This window comes from Rhinoderma darwinii, chromosome 6 (assembly GCF_050947455.1).
Source record: "Rhinoderma darwinii isolate aRhiDar2 chromosome 6, aRhiDar2.hap1, whole genome shotgun sequence".
Classification (NCBI taxonomy): Eukaryota; Metazoa; Chordata; class Amphibia; order Anura; family Rhinodermatidae; genus Rhinoderma; species Rhinoderma darwinii.
In genome coordinates, this window is record NC_134692.1 from 3,136,050 (window position 1) to 3,157,676 (window position 21,627).

Genomic DNA, 21,627 nt, shown 5'->3' on the forward strand with positions numbered 1-21,627 from the left:
CCCCACACTGCAAGAGACACACAGCGACCTGAACCCCACACTGCAAGAAACACACAGCGACCTGAACCCCACACAGCAAGAAACACACAGCGACCTGAACCCCACACTGCAAGAGACACACAGCGACCTGCACCCCACACTGCAAGAGACACACAGCGACCTGAACCCCACACAGCGACCTGAACCCCACACTGCAAGAGACACACAGCGACCTGAACCCCACACTGCAAGAGACACAGCGACCTGAACCCCACACTGCAAGAGACACACAGCGACCTGAACCCCACACTGCAAGAGACACACAGCGACCTGAACCCCACACTGCAAGAGACACACAGCGACCTGAACCCCACACTGCAAGAGACACACAGCGACCAGAACCCCACACTGCAAGAGACACACAGCGACCTGAACCCCACACTGCAAGAAACACACAGCGACCTGAACCCCACACTGCAAGAGACACACAGCGACCTGAACCCCACACTGCAAGAGACAGCGAGCTGAACCCCACACTGCAAGAGACACACAGCGACCTGAACCCCACACTGCAAGAAACACACAGCGACCTGAACCCCACACTGCAAGAAACACACAGCGACCTGAACCCCACACTGCAAGAGACACACAGCGACCTGAACCCCACACTGCAAGAGACACAGCGAGCTGAACCCCACACTGCAAGAAACACACAGCGACCTGAACCCCACACTGCAAGAGACACACAGCGACCTGAACCCCACACTGCAAGAGACACAGCGAGCTGAACCCCACACTGCAAGAAACACACAGCGACCTGAACCCCACACTGCAAGAGACACACAGCGACCTGAACCCCACACTGCAAGAGACACACAGCGACCTGAACCCCACACTGCAAGAGACACACAGCGACCTGAACCCCACACTGCAAGAAACGCACAGCGAGCTGAACCCCACACTGCAAGAGACACACAGCGACCTGAACCCCACACTGCAAGAAACGCACAGCGAGCTGAACCCCACACTGCAAGAAACACACAGCGACCTGAACCCCACACTGCAAGAAACACACAGCGACCTGAACCCCACACTGCAAGAAACACACAGCGACCTGAACCCCACACTGCAAGAAACACACAGCGACCTGAACCCCACACTGCAAGACACACAGCGACCTGAACCCCACACTGCAAGAAACACGCAGCGACCTGAACCCCACACTGCAAGAGACACAGCGACCTGAACCCCACACAGCAAGAAACACACAGCGACCTGAACCCCACACTGCAAGAAACACAGCGACCTGAACCCCACACTGCAAGAAACACACAGCGACCTGAACCCCACACTGCAAGACACACAGCGACCTGAACCCCACACTGCAAGAAACACACAGCGACCTGAACCCCACACTGCAAGAAACACACAGCGACCTGAACCCCACACTGCAAGAGACACACAGCGACCTGAACCCCACACTGCAAGAAACACAGCGACCTGAACCCCACACTGCAAGAAACACACAGCGACCTGAACCCCACACTGCAAGAAACACACAGCGACCTGAACCCCACACTGCAAGAGACACACAGCGACCTGAACCCCACACTGCAAGAAACACACAGCGACCTGAACCCCACACTGCAAGAGACACACAGCGACCTGAACCCCACACTGCAAGAAACACAGCGACCTGAACCCCACACTGCAAGAAACACACAGCGACCTGAACCCCACACTGCAAGAGACACACAGCGACCTGAACCCCACACTGCAAGAAACACAGCGACCTGAACCCCACACTGCAAGAAACACACAGCGACCTGAACCCCACACTGCAAGAAACACAGCGACCTGAACCCCACATTGCAAGAAACACACAGCGACCTGAACCCCACACTGCAAGAAACACACAGCGACCTGAACCCCACACTGCAAGAGACACAGCGACCTGAACCCCACACTGCAAGAAACCCACAGCGACCTGAACCCCACACTGCAAGAGACACGCAGCGACCTGAACCACACACTGCAAGAGACACGCAGCGACCTGAACCCCACACTGCAAGAAACACGCAGCGACCTGAACCCCACACTGCAAGAGACACGCAGCGACCTGAACCCCACACTGCAAGAAACACAGCGACCTGAACCCCACACTGCAAGAAACACAGCGACCTGAACCCCACACTGCAAGAGACACGCAGCGACCTGAACCCCACACTGCAAGAAACACGCAGCGACCTGAACCCCACACTGCAAGAAACACGCAGCGACCTGAACCCCACACTGCAAGAAACACGCAGCGACCTGAACCCCACACTGCAAGAAACACGCAGCGACCTGAACCCCACACTGCAAGAGACACAGCGACCTGAACCCCACACTGCAAGAGACACACAGCGACCTGAACCCCACACTGCAAGAGACACAGCGACCTGAACCCCACACTGCAAGAAACACACAGCGACCTGAACCCCACACTGCAAGAGACACACAGCGACGTGAACCCCACACTGCAAGAAACACACAGCGACCTGAACCCCACACTGCAAGAAACACACAGCGACCTGAACCCCACACTGCAAGAAACACACAGCGACCTGAACCCCACTGCAAGAAACAGCGACCTGAACCCCACACTGCAAGAAACACGCAGCGACCTGAACCCCACACTGCAAGAAACACGCAGCGACCTGAACCCCACACTGCAAGAGACACAGCGACCTGAACCCCACACTGCAAGAAACACGCAGCGACCTGAACCCCACACTGCAAGAGACACGCAGCGACCTGAACCCCACACTGCAAGAGACACGCAGCGACCTGAACCCCACACTGCAAGAAACACAGCGATCTGAACCCCACACTGCAAGAAACACAGCGACCTGAACCCCACACTGCAAGAAACACACAGCGACCTGAACCCCACACTGCAAGAAACACACAGCGACCTGAACCCCACACTGCAAGAGACACACAACGACCTGAACCCCACACTGCAAGAAACACACAGCGACCTGAACCCCACACTGCAAGAAACACACAGCGACCTGAACCCCACACTGCAAGAGACACAGCGACCTGAACCCCACACTGCAAGAAACACACAGCGACCTGAACCCCACACTGCAAGAAACACACAGCGACCTGAACCCCACACTGCAAGAAACACACAGCGACCTGAACCCCACACTGCAAGAAACACACAGCGACTTGAACCCCACACTGCAAGAAACACACAGCGACCTGAACCCCACACTGCAAGACACACGCAGCGACCTGAACCCCACACTGTAAGAAACACGCAGCGACCTGAACCCCACACTGTAAGAAACACGCAGCGACCTGAACCCCACACTGCAAGAAACACGCAGCGACCTGAACCCCACACTGCAAGAGACACAGCGACCTGAACCCCACACTGCAAGAGACACAGCAACCTGAACCCCACACTGCAAGAAACACACAGCGACCTGAACCCCACACTGCAAGAAACACACAGCGACCTGAACCCCACACTGCAAGAGACACACAGCGACGTGAACCCCACACTGCAAGAAACACACAGCGACCTGAACCCCACACTGCAAGAAACACACAGCGACCTGAACCCCACACTGCAAGAAACACACAGCGACCTGAACCCCACTGCAAGAAACAGCGACCTGAACCCCACACTGCAAGAAACACAGCGACCTGAACCCCACACTGCAAGAAACACGCAGCGACCTGAACCCCACACTGCAAGAGACACAGCGACCTGAACCCCACACTGCAAGAAACACAGCGACCTGAACCCCACACTGCAAGAAACACACAGCGACCTGAACCCCACACTGCAAGAAACACACAGCGACCTGAACCCCACACTGCAAGAGACACACAACGACCTGAACCCCACACTGCAAGAAACAGCGACCTGAACCCCACACTGCAAGAAACACAGCGACCTGAACCCCACACTGCAAGAAACACGCAGCGACCTGAACCCCACACTGCAAGAGACACAGCGACCTGAACCCCACACTGCAAGAAACACAGCGACCTGAACCCCACACTGCAAGAAACACACAGCGACCTGAACCCCACACTGCAAGAAACACACAGCGACCTGAACCCCACACTGCAAGAGACACACAACGACCTGAACCCCACACTGCAAGAAACACAGCGACCTGAACCCCACACTGCAAGAAACACACAGCGACCTGAACCCCACACTGCAAGAAACACACAGCGACCTGAACCCCACACTGCAAGAGACACAGCGACCTGAACCCCACACTGCAAGAAACACAGCGACCTGAACACCACACTGCAAGAAACACACAGCGACCTGAACCCCACACTGCAAGAAACACACAGCGACCTGAACCCCACACTGCAAGAAACACACAGCGACCTGAACCCCACACTGCAAGAGACACAGCGACCTGAACCCCACACTGCAAGAAACACAGCGACCTGAACCCCACACTGCAAGAAACACACAGCGACCTGAACCCCACACTGCAAGAGACACACAGCGACCTGAACCCCACACTGCAAGAAACACAGCGACCTGAACCCCACACTGCAAGAAACACAGCGACCTGAACCCCACACTGCAAGAAACACACAGCGACCTGAACCCCACACTGCAAGAAATACACAGCGACCTGAACCCCACACTGCAAGAGACACACAACGACCTGAACCCCACACTGCAAGAAACACACAGCGACCTGAACCCCACACTGCAAGAAACACACAGCGACCTGAACCCCACACTGCAAGAAACACACAGCGACCTGAACCCCACACTGCAAGAGACACAGCGACCTGAACCCCACACTGCAAGAAACACAGCAACCTGAACCCCACACTGCAAGAAACACAGCGACCTGAACCCCACACTGCAAGAAACACACAGCGACCTGAACCCCACACTGCAAGAAACACACAGCGACCTGAACTCCACACTGCAAGAAACACACAGCGACCTGAACCCCACACTGCAAGAAACACGCAGCGACCTGAACCCCACACTGCAAGAAACACGCAGCGACCTGAACCCCACACTGCAAGAAACACGCAGCGACCTGAACCCCACACTGCAAGAGACACAGCGACCTGAACCCCACACTGCAAGAGACACAGCAACCTGAACCCCACACTGCAAGAAACACACAGCGACCTGAACCCCACACTGCAAGAAACACACAGCGACCTGAACCCCACACTGCAAGAGACACACAGCGACGTGAACCCCACACTGCAAGAAACACACAGCGACCTGAACCCCACACTGCAACACACAGCGACCTGAACCCCACACTGCAAGAAACACACAGCGACCTGAACCCCACTGCAAGAAACAGCGACCTGAACCCCACACTGCAAGAAACACAGCGACCTGAACCCCACACTGCAAGAAACACGCAGCGACCTGAACCCCACACTGCAAGAAACACGCAGCGACCTGAACCCCACACTGCAAGAGACACAGCGACCTGAACCCCACACTGCAAGAAACACAGCGACCTGAACCCCACACTGCAAGAGACACGCAGCGACCTGAACCCCACACTGCAAGAGACACACAGCGACCTGAACCCCACACTGCAAGAAACACAGCGACCTGAACCCCACACTGCAAGAAACACAGCGACCTGAACCCCACACTGCAAGAAACACACAGCGACCTGAACCCCACACTGCAAGAAACACACAGCGACCTGAACCCCACACTGCAAGAGACACACAACGACCTGAACCCCACACTGCAAGAAACACAGCGACCTGAACCCCACACTGCAAGAAACACACAGCGACCTGAACCCCACACTGCAAGAAACACACAGCGACCTGAACCCCACACTGCAAGAGACACAGCGACCTGAACCCCACACTGCAAGAAACACAGCGACCTGAACCCCACACTGCAAGAAACACACAGCGACCTGAACCCCACACTGCAAGAAACACACAGCGACCTGAACCCCACACTGCAAGAAACACACAGCGACCTGAACCCCACACTGCAAGAAACACACAGCGACCTGAACCCCACACTGCAAGAAACACACAGCGACCTGAACCCCACACTGCAAGAAACACACAGCGACCTGAACCCCACACTGCAAGAAACACACAGCGACCTGAACCCCACACTGCAAGAAACACACAGCGACCTGAACCCCACACTGCAAGAGACACAGCGACCTGAACCCCACACTGCAAGAGACACAGCGACCTGAACCCCACACTGCAAGAAACACAGCGACCTGAACCCCACACTGCAAGAAACACACAGCGACCTGAACCCCACACTGCAAGAGACACACAGCGACCTGAACCCCACACTGCAAGAGACACACAGCGACCTGAACCCCACACTGCAAGAGACATAGCGACCTGAACCCCACACTGCAAGAGACACAGCGACCTGAACCCCACACTGCAAGAGACACACAGCGACCTGAACCCCACACTGCAAGAGACACACAACGACCTGAACCCAACACTGCAAGAGACACACAGCGACCTGAACCCCACAGCGACCTGAACCCCACACTGCAAGAGACACACAACGACCTGAACCCCACACTGCAAGAAACACACAGCGACCTGAACCCAACACTGCAAGAGACACACAGCGACCTGAACCCCACACTGCAAGAAACACAGCGACCTGAACCCCACACTGCAAGAGACACACAACGACCTGAACCCCACACTGCAAGAGACACACAGCGACCTGAACCCCACACTGCAAGAGACACACAACGACCTGAACCCCACACTGCAAGAGACACACAGCGACCTGAACCCCACACTGCAAGAAACACACAGCGACCTGAACCCCACACTGCAAGAAACACACAGCGACCTGAACCCCACACTGCAAGAAACACACAGCGACCTGAACCCCACACTGCAAGAAACACAGCGACCTGAACCCCACACTGCAAGAGACACAGCGACCTGAACCCCACACTGCAAGAGACACAGCGACCTGAACCCCACACTGCAAGAGACACACAGCGACCTGAACCCCACACTGCAAGAGACACACAACGACCTGAACCCAACACTGCAAGAGACACACAGCGACCTGAACCCCACAGCGACCTGAACCCCACACTGCAAGAGACACACAACGACCTGAACCCCACACTGCAAGAAACACACAGCGACCTGAACCCAACACTGCAAGAGACACACAGCGACCTGAACCCCACACTGCAAGAGACACACAACGACCTGAACCCCACACTGCAAGAGACACACAACGACCTGAACCCCACACTGCAAGAGACACACAGCGACCTGAACCCCACACTGCAAGAGACACACAACGACCTGAACCCCACACTGCAAGAGACACACAGCGACCTGAACCCCACACTGCAAGAAACACACAGCGACCTGAAACCCACACTGCAAGAAACACACAGCGACCTGAACCCCACACTGCAAGAAACACACAGCGACCTGAACCCCACACTGCAAGAAACACAGCGACCTGAACCCCACACTGCAAGAAACACAGCGACCTGAACCCCACTGCAAGAAACACACAGCGACCTGAACCCCACACTGCAAGAAACACACAGCGACCTGAACCCCACACTGCAAGAAACACACAGCGACCTGAACCCCACACTGCAAGAGACACACAACGACCTGAACCCCACACTGCAAGAAACACAGCGACCTGAACCCCACACTGCAAGAGACACAGCGACCTGAACCCCACAGCGACCTGAACCCCACACTGCAAGAGACACACAACGACCTGAACCCCACACTGCAAGAAACACACAGCGACCTGAACCCCACACTGCAAGAGACACAGCGACCTGAACCCCACACTGCAAGAGACACACAACGACCTGAACCCCACACTGCAAGAAACACAGCGACCTGAACCCCACACTGCAAGAAACACAGTGACCTGAACCCCACACTGCAAGAAACACAGTGACCTGAACCCCACACTGCAAGAGACACACAGCGACCTGAACCCCACACTGCAAGAAACACAGCGACCTGAACCCCACACTGCAAGAGACACAGTGACCTGAACCCCACACTGCAAGAAACACACAGCGACCTGAACCCCACACTGCAAGAGACACAGCGACCTGAACCCCACACTGCAAGAGACACACAACGACCTGAACCCCACACTGCAAGAGACACACAGCGACCTGAACCCCACACTGCAAGAAACACACAGCGGCCTGAACCCCACACTGCAAGAAACACACAGCGACCTGAACCCCACACTGCAAGAAACACAGCGACCTGAACCCCACACTGCAAGAGACACACAGCGACCTGAACCCCACACTGCAAGAAACACACAGCGACCTGAACCCCACACTGCGAGAAACACACAGCGACCTGAACCCCACACTGCGAGACACACAGCGACCTGAACCCCACACTGCAAGAAACACAGCGACCTGAACCCCACACTGCAAGAAACACACAGCGACCTGAACCCCACACTGCAAGAGACACAGCGACCTGAACCCCACACTGCAAGAGACACACAGCGACCTGAACCCCACACTGCAAGAAACACACAGCGACCTGAACCCCACACTGCAAGAAACACACAGCGACCTGAACCCCACACTGCAAGAAACACACAGCGACCTGAACCCCACACTGCAAGAAACACACAGCGACCTGAACCCCACACTGCAAGAAACACACAGCGACCTGAACCCCACACTGCAAGAAACACACAGCGACCTGAACCCCACACTGCAAGAAACACACAGCGACCTGAACCCCACACTGCAAGAAACACACAGCGACCTGAACCCCACACTGCAAGAGACACACAGCGACCTGAACCCCACACTGCAAGAGACACAGCGACCTGAACCCCACACTGCAAGAAACACAGCGACCTGAACCCCACACTGCAAGAAACACACAGCGACCTGAACCCCACACTGCAAGAAACACACAGCGACCTGAACCCCACACTGCAAGAAACACACAGCGACCTGAACCCCACACTGCAAGAGACACACAGCGACCTGAACCCCACACTGCAAGAGACACAGCGACCTGAACCCCACACTGCAAGAAACACAGCGACCTGAACCCCACACTGCAAGAAACACAGCGACCTGAACCCCACACTGCAAGAAACACACAGCGACCTGAACCCCACACTGCAAGAAACACACAGCGACCTGAACCCCACACTGCAAGAAACACACAGCGACCTGAACCCCACACTGCAAGAGACACACAGCGACCTGACCCCCACACTGCAAGAGACACAACAACCTGAACCCCACACTGCAAGAAACACACAGCGACCTGAACCCCACACTGCAAGAAACACACAGCGACCTGAACCCCACACTGCAAGAGACACACAGCGACCTGAACCCCACACTGCAAGAGACACACAGCGACCTGAACCCCACACTGCAAGAAACACACCTCCGATTCTCTAAGTGTGGTGACATGCGCAGTCTTTGCCCCCTCACACTTAGTTTAATTTCATCTTACCGTAGTTCAATGCCGACCGCGCAGGCGCCTCCGCTCCTGAGTGATTGGCACTTTCTCTCCTAGTTTCTGTATGGCTGACCAAGCCGGTCGTCATACGTATTATGACTGGACTGTACCAACCCTCCTGATTGGTCCCTTATCAATTACGCCCACTGTCATGGCGGCCCAAGGTCTTAAGAGGGACGGACCCTCCGCGCGCCGTTCAGTTGCCCCATTTACCCCTGAAGACGCTGCGGATGCAGCGAAACATGTCTGGGGGGCTTCGCTATTATTTTTAAAACCTCAGAGTTTTCACTGACATAGACACAGACGCTACTCAGTTGTGTTACCCGGCGTTCTGCAGACGCCGTAGGTGACACATACATAGACAGATTACATCATATACTGATTGCATCTGACTGATGCAAAATTCACAACTGTCAGTGAACTTTGGATAAATTTTAAATCCATTCTTGTGTGTCCTAACTATATTTAACCCTAATTAATAAAAGTTATGTTTTAACCCATACATAATATTATTATAGCTTGGCTGGTAATAAAGGCACTTCTTTTTGCTTAACCGCAAAATTGTATTTTCTCTTGATATTTCAATGCCCGCCAGCCTGCTGGGTCTTCTCCTACCTATCACACTGCAAGAAACACACAGCGACCTGAACCCCACACTGCAAGAAACACACAGCGACCTGAACCCCACACTGCAAGAAACACGCAGCGACCTGAACCCCACACTGCAAGAGACACAACAACCTGAACCCCACACTGCAAGAAACACACAGCGACCTGAACCCCACACTGCAAGAGACACACAGCGACCTGAACCCCACACTGCAAGAAACACGCAGCGACCTGAACCCCACACTGCAAGAGACACAACAACCTGAACCCCACACTGCAAGAAACACACAGCGACCTGAACCCCACACTGCAAGAAACACACAGCGACCTGAACCCCACACTGCAAGAGACACACAGCGACCTGAACCCCACACTGCAAGAAACACAGCGACCTGAACCCCACACTGCAAGAAACACAGCGACCTGAACCCCACACTGCAAGAAACACACAGCGACCTGAACCCCACACTGCAGGAACCGCCATTCAACTTATCTGCCATACCTGGCCAGTGACACATCATGCAGGAGGCAGTGACAGCGCCCTTTACAAGAGACTAGTAAACTCTATGGGAGCTGTATATATCTGTACGTAGTGATCTCCCTCTAGTGGTGGCTGCAGGCAGTAGAATGTTATCATGTAACTCTATGGGAGCTGTATATATCTGTACGTAGTGATCTCCCTCTAGTGGTGGCTGCAGGCAGTAGAATGTTATCATGTAACTCTATGGGAGCTGTATATATCTGTACGTAGTGAGCTCCTCCTAGTGGTGGCTGCAGGCAGCAGAATGTTATCATGTAACTCTATGGGAGCTGTATATATCTGTATGTAGTGAGCTCCCTCTAGTGGTGGCTGCAGGCAGCAGAATGTTATCATGTAACTCTATGGGAGCTGTATATATCTGGATGTAGTGAGCTCCCTCTAGTGGTGGCTGCAGGTAGCAGAATGTTATCATGTAACTCTATGGGAGCTGTTTATATCGGTGTGTAGTGAGCTCCCTCTAGTGGTGGCTGCAGGCATCAGAATGTTATCATGTTACTCTATGGGAGCTGTTTATATTGGTGTGTAGTGAGCTCCCCCTAGTGGTGGCTGCAGGCATCAGAATGTTATCATGTAACTCTATGGGAGCTGTTTATATCGGTGTGTAGTGAGCTCCCTCTAGTGGTGACTGCAGGCATCAGAATGTTATCATGTATCTCTATGGGAGCTGTTTATATCGGTGTGTAGTGAGCTCCCTCTAGTGGTGGCTGCAGGCAGCAGAATATTATCATGTAACCGTCGTATGAATAAAGGCAGGGAATATGAAGCTCTGTATCAGATAAACGGAGCTCTGATACCAGGGTGGATCCCAGATATGAGATTGATGAAAGTTAATGGTCTCCCCAAGACAATCTAATTGAGATCCATAGAATATGATTAGAGCTCCCTGTCTGCGGCTGTATAAATGATGAGATGTCAGTGCTGCACTACAAGCTGAATCCTGCGGATTATTGTAATGCTGTTACCTGGTAGAGACAGGCGGCTGTCCCCAAGAAGAAGGCAATGACACAGCTGACGTCAAAATCATTCTGCAATAAAAAGAGTCACAATCAGTGATCGGACACCAGTCATTATATACTGCAGCAATGTAAAGTAAACCCCCGACAGCCACTGAAGGGTTAATCTAGAGCAACAACCTGTTCTGCAGGACTGTATAGTCTTTATTTATTCCCATCATCCCTGACCTTAGAAGCTGACAATCTACCCAATCCGCCTCATTTACTGACAGTGTCTGGGTTAGTATATTTATTAACCTGTCACACGGATCTCAATAAATGTGTCATAAAAAAATCCTCAGCGTGATGGACAGAGCGGAATATTAAATAGAAACGTATCCCCCAAAACAAAGAAGTGGGGTGTCAATATCCGAAAAAGAAAGAGAAATCTCTCAGAGGAAGAGCAGAGAACGGAAGGGTCAGAAACAGAAGAAGAAAATCTCTGATAAAGAGGAGCACGTTGTGGTAGAAGAGGTGAGTATCATCATGAAACGGTGTAATCTGTATAATGTAACTATGTATAATCTGTATAATGTAACTATGTATAATCTGTATAATGAAACAATGTATAATCTGTATAATGAAACTATGTATAATCTGTATAATGAAACGGTGTATAATCTGTATAATGAAACTATGTATAATCTGTATAATGTAACAATGTATAATCTGTATAATGAAACTATGTATAATCTGTATAATGAAACAATGTATAATCTGTATAATGAAACTATGTATAATCTGTATAATGTAACAATGTATAATCTGTATAATGAAACTATGTATAATCTGTATAATGTAACAATGTATAATCTGTATAATGAAACTATGTATAATCTGTATAATGAAACTATGTATAATCTGTATAATGAAACAATGTATAATCTGTATAATGTAACTATGTATAATCTGTATAATGAAACTATGTATAATCTGTATAATGAAACTATGTATAATCTGTGTAATCTGTATAATGAAACTGTGTAATCTGTATAATGAAACAATGTATAATCTGTATAATGAAACTATGTATAATCTGTATAATGTAACAATGTATAATCTGTATAATGAAACTGTGTATAATCTGTGTAATGTAACAATGTATAATCTGTATAATGAAACTGTGTATAATCTGTGTAATCTGTATAATGAAACTATGTATAATCTGTGTAATCTGTATAATGAAACTGTGTAATCTGTATAATGAAACAATGTATAATCTGTATAATGTAACTATGTATAATCTGTATAATGAAACTATGTATAATCTGTATAATGAAACTATGTATAATCTGTATAATGAAACTATGTATAATCTGTGTAATCTGTATAATGAAACTATGTATAATCTGTGTAATCTGTATAATGAAACTGTGTAATCTGTATAATGAAACAATGTATAATCTGTATAATGTAACTATGTATAATCTGTATAATGAAACTATGTATAATCTGTATAATGAAACTATGTATAATCTGTATAATGAAACTATGTATAATCTGTATAATGAAACTATGTATAATCTGTATAATGAAACTGTGTATAATCTGTATAATGAAACTATGTATAATCTGTATAATGTAACAGTGTATAATCTGTATAATGAAACTATGTATAATCTGTATAATGAAACTGTATAATCTGTATAATGAAACTGTATAATCTGTGTAATGAAACGATGTATAATCTGTATAATGAAACTGTGTATAATCTGTATAATGTAACAATGTATAATCTGTATAATGAAACTGTGTAATCTGTATAATGTATGTATAATCTGTGTAATGTAACTATGTATAATCTGTATAATGAAACTGTGTATAATCTGTATAATGCAACAGTGTATAATCTGTATAATGAAACTATGTATAATCTGTATAATGTAACAATGTATAATCTGTATAATGAAACTGTGTATAATCTGTATAATGAAACTGTGTATAATCTGTATAATGTAACAATGTATAATCTGTATAATGAAACTGTGTATAATCTGTATAATGTAACAATGTATAATCTGTATAATGAAACTGTGTATAATCTGTATAATGAAACTGTGTATAATCTGTATAATGCAACAGTGTATAATGAAACTATGTATAATCTGTATAATGTAACAATGTATAATCTGTATAATGAAACTGTGTATAATCTGTATAATGAAACTGTGTATAATCTGTATAATGTAACAATGTATAATCTGTATAATGTAACAATGTATAATCTGTATAATGAAACTGTGTATAATCTGTATAATGAAACTATGTATAATCTGTATAATGAAACTGTGTATAATCTGTATAATGAAACTGTATAATCTGTATAATGAAACTATGTATAATCTGTATAATGTAACAATGTATAATCTGTATAATGAAACTATGTATAATCTGTATAATGAAACTATGTATAATCTGTATAATGAAACTATGTATAATCTGTATAATGAAACTATGTATAATCTGTATAATGTAACTATGTATAATCTGTATAATGAAACTATGTATAATCTGTATAATGAAACTATGTATAATCTGTATAATGAAACAATGTATAATCTGTATAATGAAACTGTGTATAATCTGTATAATGAAACTATGTATAATCTGTATAATGAAACTATGTATAATCTGTATAATGAAACTATGTATAATCTGTATAATGTAACTATGTATAATCTGTATAATGAAACTATGTATAATCTGTATAATGTAACTATGTATAATCTGTATAATGAAACAATGTATAATCTGTATAATGTAACTATGTATAATCTGTATAATGTAACAGTGTATAATCTGTATAATGAAACTATGTATAATCTGTATAATGAAACTATGTATAATCTGTATAATGTAACTATGTATAATCTGTATAATGAAACTATGTATAATCTGTATAATGTAACTATGTATAATCTGTATAATGAAACAATGTATAATCTGTATAATGTAACTATGTATAATCTGTATAATGTAACAGTGTATAATCTGTATAATGTAACAATGTATAATCTGTATAATGAAACTATGTATAATCTGTATAATGTAACAATGTATAATCTGTATAATGTATGTATAATCTGTGTAATGTATGTATAATCTGTGTAATGTAACTATGTATAATCTGTATAATGTAACTATGTATAATCTGTATAATGTAACTGTGTATAATCTGTATAATGAAACTGTGTATAATCTGTATAATGTAACAATGTATAATCTGTATAATGAAACTATGTATAATCTGTATAATGAAACAATGTATAATCTGTATAATGTATGTATAATCTGTGTAATGTATGTATAATCTGTGTAATGTAACTATGTATAATCTGTATAATGAAACTGTGTATAATCTGTATAATGCAACAGTGTATAATCTGTATAATGAAACTATGTATAATCTGTATAATGTAACAATGTATAATCTGTATAATGAAACTGTGTATAATCTGTATAATGAAACTGTGTATAATCTGTATAATGAAACTGTGTATAATCTGTATAATGAAACTATGTATAATCTGTATAATGAAACTGTGTATAATCTGTATAATGAAACTGTGTATAATCTGTATAATGAAACTGTGTATAATATGTATAATGAAACTGTGTATAATCTGTATAATGTAACAATGTATAATCTGTATAATGAAACAATGTATAATCTGTATAATGAAACTGTGTATAATCTGTATAATGTAACAATGTATAATCTGTATAATGAAACTGTGTATAATCTGTATAATGTAACAATGTATAATCTGTATAATGAAACTATGTATAATCTGTATAATGAAACTGTGTATAATCTGTATAATGAAACTGTGTATAATCTGTATAATGCAACTATGTATAATCTGTATAATGTAACAATGTATAATCTGTATAATGAAACTGTGTATAATCTGTATAATGAAACTGTGTATAATCTGTATAATGTAACAATGTATAATCTGTATAATGAAACTATGTATAATCTGTATAATGTAACAATGTATAATCTGTATAATGAAACTATGTATAATCTGTATAATGTAACTATGTATAATCTGTATAATGTAACTGTGTATAATCTGTATAATGAAACAATGTATAATCTGTATAATGAAACAATGTATAATCTGTATAATGTAACAGTGTATAATCTGTATAATGAAACTATGTATAATCTGTATAATGAAACTGTATAATCTGTATAATGAAACTGTGTATAACCTGTGTAATGAAACGATGTATAATCTGTATAATGAAACTGTGTATAATCTGTATAATGTAACAATGTATAATCTGTATAATGAAACTATGTATAATCTGTATAATGAAACAATGTATAATCTGTATAATGTATGTATAATCTGTGTAATGTATGTATAATCTGTGTAATGTAACTATGTATAATCTGTATAATGAAACTGTGTATAATCTGTATAATGCAACAGTGTATAATCTGTATAATGAAACTATGTATAATCTGTATAATGTAACAATGTATAATCTGTATAATGAAACAATGTATAATCTGTATAATGTAACTATGTATAATCTGTATAATGAAACTGTGTATAATCTGTATAATGCAACAGTGTATAATCTGTATAATGAAACTGTGTATAATCTGTATAATGAAACTGTGTATAATCTGTATAATGAAACTATGTATAATCTGTATAATGAAACTGTGTATAATCTGTATAATGAAACTGTGTATAATCTGTATAATGTAACAATGTATAATCTGTATAATGAAACTGTGTATAATCTGTATAATGAAACTGTGTATAATCTGTATAATGAAACTGTGTATAATCTGTATAATGAAACTATGTATAATCTGTATAATGAAACTGTGTATAATCTGTATAATGAAACTGTGTATAATCTGTATAATGAAACAATGTATAATCTGTATAATGAAACTGTATAATCTGTATAATGAAACTATGTATAATCTGTATAATGTAACAATGTATAATCTGTATAATGTAACTATGTATAATCTGTATAATGAAACTATGTATAATCTGTATAATGTAACAATGTATAATCTGTATAATGAAACTATGTATAATCTGTATAATGTAACAATGTATAATCTGTATAATGTAACTATGTATAATCTGTATAATGTAACAATGTATAATCTGTATAATGTAACTATGTATAATCTGTATAATGAAACTATGTATAATCTGTATAATGTAACTATGTATAATCTGTATAATGTAACAATGTATAATCTGTATAATGAAACTATGTATAATCTGTATAATGTAACAATGTATAATCTGTATAATGTAACTATGTATAATCTGTATAATGTAACAATGTATAATCTGTATAATGTAACTATGTATAATCTGTATAATGAAACTGTGTATAATCTGTATAATGAAACTGTGTATAATCTGTATAATGAAACAATGTATAATCTGTATAATGAAACTGTATAATCTGTATAATGAAACTATGTATAATCTGTATAATGTAACAATGTATAATCTGTATAATGTAACTATGTATAATCTGTATAATGAAACTATGTATAATCTGTATAATGTAACAATGTATAATCTGTATAATGAAACTATGTATAATCTGTATAATGTAACAATGTATAATCTGTATAATGTAACTATGTATAATCTGTATAATGTAACAATGTATAATCTGTATAATGTAACTATGTATAATCTGTATAATGAAACTATGTATAATCTGTATAATGTAACAATGTATAATCTGTATAATGAAACTATGTATAATCTGTATAATGAAACAATGTATAATCTGTATAATGAAACTGTGTATAATCTGTATAATGAAACAATGTATAATCTGTATAATGAAACTATGTATAATCTGTATAATGTAACAATGTATAATCTGTATAATGAAACTGTGTATAATCTGTATAATCTGTATAATGAAACGATGTACGGGTAGTAAATTATTATTATGTGTTTCAGACACTCGTGGCCCCTTCCTCAACAGTTTTGAAAAGTTTCCAGAAAAAGGGGTGTCGGTAAGAGAAGTCGTAAAATGCACCAGATGAATTAATATCATATTTTTATTTATTTTTACTAAGAAAACCAGCCAGTAGATGGCGCACGACAGACATGAGTCTAACAAGTCGAGAAGACGCAACAAATGTATCATACAGCGAGCGCATTTGGCTCCCTTTCTGCCCGTCTGGTCTAGTTTTATCCTGTCTACATTTAGGACAGTGTTACTCAATCTCCCCCTTTGTGTGTTCACTTCCTCACTATTTTAAAGATCTCTGCTTGCGGTCAGTGAATGTTCTTGTTAAATCCAGAGGCTGAAAACTCATTTTGACCTAGTCCTGCTCACAGGTCTTTTCAGCTGTGGACAACACAACAGGAGCACAAACGTCTCTCCTGCTCTTACCTAAACTGACGTACCAAGACCTAGAGTAACGTCTGACTGATCAATGTTCTGCCTCAGCGTCCTGCTGCCTCGTAGCAAAAAGAAAACTAGAATAACAAAGAATGCCTGAGAATCAGACCTCAGATCCTGCTCGAGACACAAAAGGTGAGAGATCAAAGAAAAGAACCCGTGGCAATGGAATAGAATGGCTGCGGGCGGTATTATCCGTGATCTGAGCCGCAGCAGCGCACACATCCCATAATGCAGCATTATTCCTGTAACGCGTGTAATTGTAACACTGTATTATCCATCCTCAGTCTCAATGATCAGAAAAGCCAAACCCAACCTCAGCTTTACATGCAATGTCACGCTTTGTCCACCAGGATGCGCTGTGGTATCGCCCTAGGAAGGTCTCAGGTCCGTTTAATGGGGAATATTTACATATGAAGAGAGAAAGAGCGTGAAGCAGACAATATATAACCGCGTGAACACCGCAGCATGGGACGGAGCGAGTACCGCTGGCTAATGACCCGCAGTGCTGGTTGTTATGACAAGTGCTGCCCGTATTTGTCACCGTGTTTAATTGGTTCATTAAAGGCCTCCTGCGAGTTCTGCGCGCTCAAACTGCCGCCAGGTGCGCTCACTATTCAGGATTTCTGTTATTCCCGAGTTTCCGCATCGCTCCGGTTAAGCGGCTGTAAAATATCTTTCCTGCCTAGTCTTGGCAGCGGTTTATGATTCATAAATGATTTAACCCCATCCCCTCATCCCCTGTAAGGACGGGGGCGACTGACAACCCTCTGTGTTACATGAACAGCCCGCGCTTCCCGCAGGAGGAGAGGTCACAGGATCAGATCTTCACTTTTCAGCAATGTTCACGGTTTGTGGCAGGATCTGATGAGGTCTATGAGGGATGTCACATCTTTGTAATGTATTTACCCTTTATTTATATTCAGCTCTGCTCCCCTGTCCACAATGTCGCAATGGCCGCCGCACATGATGTCATTATGGCCGCCGCACAACATGATGTCATTATGGCCGCCGCACAACATGATGTCATTATGGCCGCCGCACAACATGATGTCATTATGGCCGCCGCACAACATGATGTCATTATGGACGCCACGTGATTATTTTACCAATCACTGCTTTCTCAATCGTCAGAAGAATACCGGCGGCTGTAAGTATTCCATAACCCTCACCTGCGGCCACACTGTGGTCCTTGGTCAGATCGCTAGATCACCGCCCGGCACACGCGTCGGAGGCCATAAGTTATGCGGTCATATGACTAGATCAGGTGACTGCGTGGTATCAGGTCATGTGGACGACCTTTACATACAGCAACAATACTTTAGACCCCATGGACATGAGCGTAAGAAAACACTGTAATTGCGGACCGCAATGCAATCCGCAATTATGGACACGTCTGGTTCTATTATACGCAGACAACTTTCGGTATCGCTACGGAAGGGTGTCCGTGCCGTAGAACCGCGCCGGGAAATACGGAGCTTGTCCTACTTTTAGTTTTTTGCGGGCCGTGCTCCCATATTTTGTATTGGAGCACAACACGAATATGCGGCCGTGAGTGTCATCCGTGATTAAGGGCACAGCCGTGTGCATGAGGCGAAGGCCTCAGGCACATGACCGTATCCGCAAATACGGTTCCGTATTGCTTTATAATCATCAGCAACGTACCCATTTCTGTTGAATGGTATCCGGAAATACGGTCCGTAGTGCATCCGGATTACATCCATATATACGGATCCGCAAAATAAAAAGGTCTGGTTGATGGGAAATCCCGTTTTTCGCTTAGAAAAACTTCTCAAATACGGATAGCCATCCGCAAATACAGGACGCACCTCCGTAGCCATCCGCAAATACAGGACGCACCTCCGTAGCCATCCGCAATTTTGGCTTCCCCCATAGACTTCTATGGAGGAGTCCGTGCCGCAATTGCGGACCAAGAACGGACTTGCTCCATAATTCCCGGCACAGTTCTGCGGATCGGACACTCATCCGTAGTGATACGGAAATGTGTCTGCGTTCAATGGAAGTGAATGGGTCCGTTTTTTATAATGCCCATTATTGCGGTCGTTTGCAGTCACATAAGTGAAGTTATTATGAGTTCTCCGTTATATACCAAGCAGGGGCAGAGCGGTGACGTGGAGGTGACACTCTATAGCTGGACCTGTGTAGGGAGCATCTGAAGACGACAACATGGATGACATCCCCAGTGTGCCTGGAGGTAGCAATAACCGTGGCCTGATTTACTGTGAACCCCGACCTGATGTGTCCCCCATAACCTGGGTACCGTACCTGCAGGAGAGACTCTACCGAGTGGAATCCCCGGATGAGATTGAGACCCGCACACATCAGACTGAGCAGGCACGAGATGATCCCGGTCAAGGTCACTGGTTCCAGTCGAGGAGCTGATAGGAAAGAGAGAGAGACATGAGGCGTTACATGGCTCGGTTCTCACACTGGCAGCAGCGCTTGTGATTGGTGATAACGGCAGCAGCCGAGTGGAAGGGAAAAAGAGCACAAATGTTAAAGGGCCGGGCACAGGCCGGGCAGTCAGGCAGAAGAAGCCCCTTTGTTTAACTCATTGGACTGGAAAGGCTCCAACAATGGGGTTAATGAGCTGCGGAAGAAGCAGAGGGGAGACCCTGTGGGGGAGGAGGTAATGGATGAGACATCACCTGCAGCCGCAGATAACACGTCTCACCTGAGCGCTCCTATAGGCGGACTCTAAACCCCAATATTACGGATGATCAGACGTCATGTGACCGATCACCGAATTCACGAGATACAGAACGAACATTCAAAGCAATTATATAAAAATGTATCTGACCAGCAAAAAACCATCTACGCTGCAGATCACAGGCCAACTAGAACGAATCGTCCGAGAAGAGACAATTATAGAACATGGGAGTCAGGCGCCAAACCTCTATATTCAGGACAAAGCTCGCAACGCCGCAGATTGGCCAGTCTGAGGGGAAGGCGTTGCCCGGTGCCCACGACCGTAGATTTCATTACGGACTCATTCATTTCTATTGCCCACGGACGCCGTCCTGTAGATTTACCGGAAGGTGTCCGGGCCATAGAAAGGCTCCGCTCTGATAGGACATGTCTTATTTTTGCTTTTTACGGACCGTGCTCCCATACTTTATATGTATGGCTGTGCCAGTAATCATGGACCGTCATGGTCGTGTGCAGGGGGTCTCAGCGACTAAGGCCTCATGCACAGGACTGTAATTGTTTTTACTGTCTGCAAATACGTATCCGTGGTCATCCGCAACTCATCCGCATATACAGCACGCTGTGCGCAAATACGGTCCATAGTTCATTTGCATTTACGGATCCACAAAAAAAAAAAACAGGGAAGAATCCTGGGTAATCCCCCGGCATTGCATCGCAACGGAATTATGGACGGCTGCGGATCCACCACCGTTGCCATCTGCAATTGCGGAAGCGCCAACAGACTTCTATGGGGAGTCTGTGCCGCAATTGCGGACAAAAATAGGACATGTTCTATAATTTGCGGATCATTTCTACGGCCCGGACACACATCGGTAAGTA

General features: G+C 45.0%; 1 protein-coding gene across 1 annotated transcript in view; it reads right to left on the reverse strand.

Moving 5' to 3' along the window:
- The window catches only part of SEC22A (SEC22 homolog A, vesicle trafficking protein), a 58,297-nt gene that overhangs the window by 1,224 nt on the left and 35,446 nt on the right, over positions 1-21,627 (reverse strand). Inside the window, exons 5-6 of the mRNA XM_075829032.1 lie at positions 20,365-20,477; positions 11,629-11,691 (exon numbers count right to left, since the gene is read on the reverse strand). Of these exons, the coding sequence (XP_075685147.1) occupies positions 11,629-11,691; positions 20,365-20,477 (176 nt within the window). The remainder of the gene's footprint in view (positions 1-11,628; positions 11,692-20,364; positions 20,478-21,627) is intronic.